The sequence below is a fragment of the Myotis brandtii genome, unplaced genomic scaffold (genome assembly GCF_000412655.1).
Source record: "Myotis brandtii unplaced genomic scaffold, ASM41265v1 scaffold303, whole genome shotgun sequence".
NCBI lineage: Eukaryota > Metazoa > Chordata > Mammalia > Chiroptera > Vespertilionidae > Myotis > Myotis brandtii.
The window spans coordinates 1,916,559-1,924,744 of record NW_005361573.1 but is presented as its reverse complement, the minus strand read 5'-3'; the positions used below and the strand labels follow the sequence as shown (position 1 = coordinate 1,924,744).

General features: G+C 53.4%; 1 protein-coding gene across 1 annotated transcript in view; it reads left to right on the top strand.

Annotated features, from left to right (window-relative positions):
• Window positions 1–7,685, top strand: part of CRYBB1 (crystallin, beta B1) — a 12,441-nt gene extending 4,756 nt beyond the window's left edge. Inside the window, 5 exon segments of the mRNA XM_005869805.1 lie at window positions 1,458–1,471; window positions 1,474–1,500; window positions 1,503–1,621; window positions 3,595–3,692; window positions 7,502–7,685. Of these exon segments, the coding sequence (XP_005869867.1) occupies window positions 1,458–1,471; window positions 1,474–1,500; window positions 1,503–1,621; window positions 3,595–3,692; window positions 7,502–7,685 (442 nt within the window).
• Window positions 7,686–8,186: the final 501 nt, after the last annotated feature.

Here is an 8,186-nt window from a genome sequence, read left to right as displayed (position 1 = left end):
ATTTTTTTAAATATATTTTATTGATTTTTTTACAGAGAGGAGGGGAGAGGGATAGAGAGTTAGAAACATCAATGAGAGAGGCATCGATCAGCTGCTTCCTGCACACTCCCCACTGGGGATGTGCCCGAAACCAAGGTACATGCCCTTGATCGGAATCGAACCTGGGACCCTTGTGTCCTCAGGCCGATGCTCTGTCCACTGAGCCAAACCGGTTAGGGCCATCCATCCATCCTTATCTACTCCAGACCAGGCAGGACTGAGGCAGACTCACCTCTATTCTGGGATGATCTGTCTGCACCTTCAATTCTGTCACTCCCTTATAGGTTGGCTCATCCCTCCAACAAGCCCTGAGGCTCCTGGGACGCATTCTGATCCATTCCATGGTGGTGGCCCAGCTCCACCCCATCTCCCCATCTCCTTCTGGGTAGAGGAAGGTCCCAGCAGCCCCCAGGGAGATGCCATGAATGCCAGTGCCCCCTTTTGTTCCTGATAACACTCATCTAGAGCAAAGGTTGAGGGGTCCCTTAGCCTCAGCCTTCTCACCAACAAAATGGGGATCATCCCATCCCCCACAGAAACCCTAGTCCTTCTAACACAACCTCACTTCCCATCCTTCATCAGGCTGCGGGGGGCAGGCAGCAGAGCCCCCATTTGACTTCAAGCTTGTAGTTCCTTATTCCCTGTTGAGGACTGAACGCCTTCATACGCACGATCACATTTAATTCTCACAGGTCCCCGAGAGGTGGGTAATATTATCATTTTCCTCCTCCTGCCCACATTCCCATCACGGAGCATCTTCCGTAGGCCAGGCCAGTCTTTACCAAACGTATGATCAGTCCCCTGGATCCATGTTCCCCTTGCCCGGAGGACGCCTTTTATTTCATTGTAAATGACCCTTTCAGCTGAAATAAATATATTTTTCAAAGAACCTTCGCCTCACTTTGGCAGATGGGAAGCTGGTATCACTTGCTGAAAGTCAATGTATCTATCCATAAAAAATTAACACAGCAAGCACAGAGCAGAGCATTGTACTGTCACCTGCTCAAGGCTCCACGCTGGTGGCCGGTTCTTCCTTTGTTACAAGAAGAGATTCTGCTAAAGGCACATGGACACCCAGCAGAGACTTTCTCCTAGCTGTTATCAGGTTTCCAAGAACGTGTCTTGTTCTGTGTTCTATGCCTAGCCCTTAAATCAGATGTGAATCCTATATCTGGAGGAATTTTTGCTCACTTCATCACACACATTGTCTCATGTAACCCCTCACCAACTCCAGGAAAACAGGTGTATTCGATGAGAAAACGAAGGCTCAAAGAGGTGGATCCCCTTACCTATGGTCACAGCCAGTACGTGGCAGAGACCGGAATCAAACCACCGGCCTTGGGGCTGCCTAGCAAGCGGGGGAAGGGCTCTGCTAACAATGCCTCTCCTTGCTGCCTCCCTGCCTCTCTCCCACCCAGCTGGGTCGCCTTTGAGCATCCGACTTCCAAGGGGAGATGTTCGTCCTGAGAAGGGCCAGTACCCGCCCTGGGACACCCGGTCCAGCAGCTACCGCAGCGGCCGGCTCATGTCCTTCCGACCCATCAGGATGGTGAGTGGCTCCTGGGTGGGGCTGGAGGGATCCGTGGGGAGGGCCGGGGCGAGTTCGAGACCTGATAGCGTGCAAGGAAATGGGGGTGAGCAAGGAAAACACGGAGGGAATGGCGGGCAGGGAAGCGTGGCGACCTCGGAGTTGTCCAAGCACAGTGGCTCTTGTTCTCACCGATTCATAAGGTGTCTCTGATGTGTCCAGCTCCCGGTGGGAGCCCTGGGCACACGCGAAACATCAAACCCATCTATTTCCTTCCCTGCTGCTATCAAGCATGGTTTTTTATCCCCTGCTCCATGGCCTGCCCTGACTCTCTGGGCTTCTCTGGGCCTTAATGACTCCCCATATGAATCAGGAAGAATTGTCCCTCGGACATAGTGGCTGCACCAGCGCCAACCCATGTGGACTGGCGTCAGGGCACACGACCTTCGCTCGCTGCTTGTCTTCCCAGCCCGAAAGCCAGCCCCCAGGGGGTAGGGTCAGCCTGTATGCCCAGCATCCCGGGGCTCTTGGCAGTACAAAGAGCAGAGATGAGCTTTGAGCTCAGACAGGCCTGGGTTCGAGTCCCAGCTCCCCCAGACCTTGTTCAAGCTCCAAGCCTCAGTGTTCTCATCTCTGAAATGGGGAGATTAACAGTCCCCACTACTCTCCACTGTGCTATTCTGAGCCCTGAAGGAGATGATGCGGCTTGGGTCTGGCACCTGGTGGGCGCCCAAACATAGCAGGGGACAGTGGTGATGATTATTTAGCCTTCCTCATCGTCCTGCGAGTTTAGCTGAGTCACCCCGGTGGACGGTAGGGGCTTTCTATGCCCTGCAACCACCCCCACCAGCAGTGTGGTCAACACAGCCTCAGCCCCACCCCCATCCCAAAGCCCAAAGCTGGGAGCAGAAGCTGCCGGATGTGGCCAGCTGGGGGTTTTAGGCTTTTTTCAGTGCCAGTGACTCAAACCCAAAGTATTTCTCCTCAAACAAAGATGCAGCGGGAATTCCGGTCTTCGGTGTGTGTCCTGGGGCTGTGCCTGGTTGGGAGGCATAAGAACCTGTGGCCCAGGGCCCTTGGTCTGCGTCAGGACCAGCAGGATGTGGGGAAATGATGGTGGGAAAAGGATGGAGAGGACGAGGTTGGCAGGGGAAGGGGGGGGTGTGTGGCCCAGCACAGGGACATGCCTGCCTGAAACCCAGGTGACTTCAAGCTGCCACCTCACACCATCGCGTGACCTTGTGGTCACGGGCACATAGCTGGGTTGGAGGCTTGATCAATGACTTCAAGCTGCCACCTCACACCATCGCGTGACCTTAAACAGGGGACGTGACCCCTCTGAGCCTCCGTTTCCACATCTGTAGATGAGAGATTCCTGCCCTACCTCTCTCCCTGCCCCTAAGGCTCCGATGAGCCACAGGAGATGAGACAAGCACTGAGATACACATTTAAAACGCCTCACTCCTGTAACAGGTCCCCCCTGGGCCTTCGGAAGACGAGAGGGGGTTTGGAGGGGGAGGGGCAGCGTGGCCAGGCCACATCAGTGTCTGTCTTTCCCTCCGCTCAGACCCCCAGCAGCCCCCCCTTCAATTATAACATCTATTATTTACTATGTGTCCTGGGCGTTCCTTTTTTAGACCCTCATAACATCCTGACAAGGCAGATGCAGTCATTTCCTCTCTTACTGAGGCTTCACCAGCAGAAAAGAAAGGAGGAGCTGGGATTAGAGCTCAGGCCTCTCTGTTTCCAGAGTTTATACTCTTAATTCCTACATGGCCCCACCTTCCAAGGACCCCTCTTCCACCCACCCACCGTCCATCTATCTCTATCCATTTATCCTCCATCTATTTATTCATCCATCTGCTTACCCCTCCTTCCATCCATCCATTCTCCACCATTCAGCCATTCAGCCATTCAGCCATTCAGCCATCCATCAATACCCTCATCCATAGATCCAGCCATCTACCCATCTATTCATCCACCACCTACCCACTTATCCATCCACTTATTTACCATCAATTTCAAAGAACTTCCAGGGCCACCGGGTGGAATTCTCCGGGGAGTGCTTGAACCTGGGAGACCGCGGCTTCGACCGAGTGCGCAGCCTCATCGTCACCTCTGGACCGTGAGTGGCAGGCAGGGGCGGGACACTCTTGTAGCTGCCATGTCTTGAGCACCTGCTCTGCGCCTGCCAGCAGGCTAGCAAGACACATCCACTATTCCTAGTCCTCATTGCCAACCCATTTTACAGATGAGGAAACGGAGGCTCAGAGAGGTGATAGGATTATCATAACGTCACACCAACAGCCAGTCATGATTCTGGGCTCCAGAGAAAGGCTGCTTCTACTAGAGAGGGAGCCTGCCCACCGCTGAGGGCAGGAGACCAAAGAGCCAGTGTCTACCAGCTGTCTCCCCTCCTGGCATCAAGCAGTTATAGAATAATTGTACCTGCTGGGCACCCACTAGGTGCCAGGCACAGACTGAGGGCTTCACCTAGGTGATCCTACAATGCTACATGAGGGAGAGACTATTCTTGTGCCCATTTGACAGATGGGCACACTGAGGCTCAGAAGGAGTAAGTCCCTCGGCCAAAGTTACCTACTGGCAAATGGCAGAGCTTGGGGTCGACTCCAGTTGATCAATTTCACCCACATGTTTTTTATCCCCTGCTCCATGGCCTGCCCTGACTCTCTGGGCTTCTCTGGGCCTTAATGACTCCCCATATGAATCAGGAAGAATTGTCCCTCGGACATAGTGGCTGCACCAGCGCCAACCCATGTGGACTGGCGTCAGGGCACACGACCTTCGCTCGCTGCTTGTCTTCCCAGCCCGAAAGCCAGCCCCCAGGGGGTAGGGTCAGCCTGTATGCCCAGCATCCCGGGGCTCTTGGCAGTACAAAGAGCAGAGATGAGCTTTGAGCTCAGACAGGCCTGGGTTCGAGTCCCAGCTCCCCCAGACCTTGTTCAAGCTCCAAGCCTCAGTGTTCTCATCTCTGAAATGGGGAGATTAACAGTCCCCACTACTCTCCACTGCGCTATTCTGAGCCCTGAAGGAGATGATGCGGCTTGGGTCTGGCACCTGGTGGGCGCCCAAACATAGCAGGGGACAGTGGTGATGATTATTTAGCCTTCCTCATCGTCCTGCGAGTTTAGCTGAGTCACCCCGGTGGACGGTAGGGGCTTTCTATGCCCTGCAACCACCCCCACCAGCAGTGTGGTCAACACAGCCTCAGCCCCACCCCCATCCCAAAGCCCAAAGCTGGGAGCAGAAGCTGCCGGATGTGGCCAGCTGGGGGTTTTAGGCTTTTTTCAGTGCCAGTGACTCAAACCCAAAGTATTTCTCCTCAAACAAAGATGCAGCGGGAATTCCGGTCTTCGGTGTGTGTCCTGGGGCTGTGCCTGGTTGGGAGGCATAAGAACCTGTGGCCCAGGGCCCTTGGTCTGCGTCAGGACCAGCAGGATGTGGGGAAATGATGGTGGGAAAAGGATGGAGAGGACGAGGTTGGCAGGGGAAGGGGGGGGTGTGTGGCCCAGCACAGGGACATGCCTGCCTGAAACCCAGGTGACTTCAAGCTGCCACCTCACACCATCGCGTGACCTTGTGGTCACGGGCACATAGCTGGGTTGGAGGCTTGATCAACAGTAGGGGGCGTGCAGGAGGCAGCTGATCAAGGATTCCCTCTCATCACTGATGTTTCTATTTCGCTCCCTCTCCCTTCCTCTCTAAAATCAATACAAATATATTAAAAAAAAAAAAGAATGGACTCCACATCCCAGTGGTTGGAGCTAGAAACCCCAGCGCCTTCCCGGATTCTATCTGCAGAATGTTTCTAATTCCTGGCTGCACAGCAGACCCTCCCGGGGAGCTTTGAAAATCCCAGTGTGGTTGGTGCTCGCTTCGGCAGCACATACGCTAAAACTGGAACGACACAGAGACGATTAGCACGGCCCCTGCGAAGGGAAAGACAGAAAAGACAATCCCAGTTTCCATTCAAAGCATCTAACATGCTGGTTGGAACCTGCGCATGTCTGAGAAGAGGGGTGTCGTGGAAAGACCCCCGGAGCTTCCCAATGATAAGACAACCTGCCGAGTCAGCCCCTTTGTACAATAGACCAAGGAGTATGCCTTCCAGAAGACTCAAAGCCAAGACAGGTGGAGTTATCCCTCAGCAATTCCGTTTCCCCAAAGCGTGTTCACTGGGACTCATGAACCAACCCCATCTTCACTCGCCAGGGCCAGATTCCCATGGTAACCAACCTTGGCCTTCCTGGATGGGAATTTTCCGGAAGAATTTTCGTGCGTGTCCACTTGAGGCTACCAGGTACCAACTGTCGGCGGTTTGGGCACCACCAGATGTATCTTCATAGGATGATCCAACCAGGCCATTCCCAATGTTTTTCTCAGAATTTGAGGCTGAGCGATCAGCCTTTATAATGGGCCCTTTGAAAGAATTCATAGATTTATCTTTCTATCATTGCAGGGTCTTTGAATGGTAACCCATGTCCATGGAGCTTGTTGGAAGAGCCATCAGCCTGGGCATTTCCGGTAGCTTCTCCAGCTTTGCTATTCAATACAGTAGCCACATGTGGCTGTGGAACTTGAATTTGGGCTAGTCCGTTTGGACATGTGCTGTGAGTGTAGCAACATTACACACCGGATTTTGAATACATCGTTAAAAAAAAAAAGCGCAAAATAAGAATGTAAACTATCTCACTCACATCCTTATCTTGGTTACAAATTGAGATGATAATCTTGCGGGTGTATTTCCTTAAATCACATATATTATTGGAAAAAAATCCCAATGCCTGGACCCCTCCCCAGACCAATGAAATATGAGCCTCTGGAGCTGGGTGCAGACTGTGTGATTCACATCCCCAGGTAGACTGTGCAGCCAGGGCTCAGAGCCTCCGGTCTAGTTTCATCTGTCCCCTATCTCTGCCTCCATCTCTCTGTGGGCCACCTTTATTTCACCCCTGGACAGCTCCAGCTCCCTCCCCGCTGGGTTCCCCGACTCCTTTTCAGCCTCCTCCCCTGGGCAGTTAGAAGGGTTTCTAACCCAACCATCTTCCAATTAAGACTCATGCTTTGAACACTATCGGTTGATCTGTTTCTGCTAGGCTCTGTGGTAAGCTCTGGGTGCAACTCTGCACGGGATAGGCAAGGCCCCTGACCTTGTAGGAGGCAGTTATTGAAACCTAATCATGGAAATCAATCTGTTCTGGCAAACCACGATGGTCCCTGCTGCACAGGGAGTGTGCAGTGCGCTAGGAGAGCGGAAGCCAGGAACTGGGGCTCTGATGTTGGGGGGAAGGAGTGGTCGGGGTGATCAGGAAAGACAGCTCCCAGAGGATGGGAACTGAGGCAGCCATGTGAAGGTGGTGGAGCAGCCTTCCAGGGTACAGTGAGTGCAAAGACCCTGAAGCGAGGAAGACGGGGTGTCAACAAGGAACTAAAAATTGGCCAGCCCTAGCTGGTTTGGCTCAGTGGATAGAGCATCAGCCTGGGGACTGAAGGGTCCCGGGTTCGATTCTGGTCAAGGGCACATGCCCAGGTTGCGGGCTCAATCCCCAGTAGGGGGCGTGCAGAGGCAGCCGATCCATGATTCTCTCTCATCATTGATGTTTTTCTCTCCCTCTCCCTCTCCCTTCCTCTCTGAAATCAACAATACTAACTCAGAGGTGGTCCAGACGGGAGGTCAGAGGAGGAAGGACGGCTTCTGGGGGCGTGTGCTGGAGGGGAGGAGAGGTCAGAGGCTTATCTGAGGAGGCTAGAACTTAAACCAGACTTTGCAAGGTGACCCTCCCCTCTCTCTAGAGTGCAAGGACGCTAGAGGAGACTGCAAGGGCACATGGAGACCTGGCTGGTCCAGGCAGGGGGCTGGGTGCTGGCAGTGAGGCTGCCATCTCTACACTGTCCTTCTTGCTTCCCTCCCAGCTGAGTAGGGTATCAGTACCCCGGCTACCGCGGGGACCAGTACCTCCTGGAGCCTGGTGACTTCCGGCACTGGAATGAATGGGGAGCCCTCCAGCCTCAGATGCAGGCCCTGCGCCGCCTTCGGGACAGGCAGTGGCATCGTGAGGGCTGCTTCCCTGTCCTGGCGGCAGAACCCCCCAAGTGAGTCCACACTCCATTTTTTCTTCCTCCTCTCACCCGTTCCTCAGGCTCCATCTCTCCATCTTTCTCATGCAAATTAAAGTTCCTAAAGCCAAAATGTCTGCTGGGTCTGTGAACAGGTGTCTGTCTCGAGGTCCCCCATCACTGCTGGCTTGTGACTTTCTCGGTCTTCATCATAGAAACAGCAAGCACTGCAAAGCTCTCCACTCACGTTCTCTTGGCATAACTTTTGAACTACTCTAGGAGGCCAGTATTATAGTTACTCCCGTTTAACAAGTCAGGAAATGGAGGCGCAGAGAGGGAAAGCGACCTGCCCCAGGCCACACAGCTAGCGAGTGGAGAACTGAACCCAGTCTGGCTCCAGAGCTGGGCTCCCAAACAAATCTGTGTTTGCAAACTCTATTCCTTCACACACCAGCCTCATGATTTTTTTTTTTTTGCACTCTATACGTACCACCTGCTTTGTTATTTACTTACTATTTTTGTTTAAATAGACTTACTATTT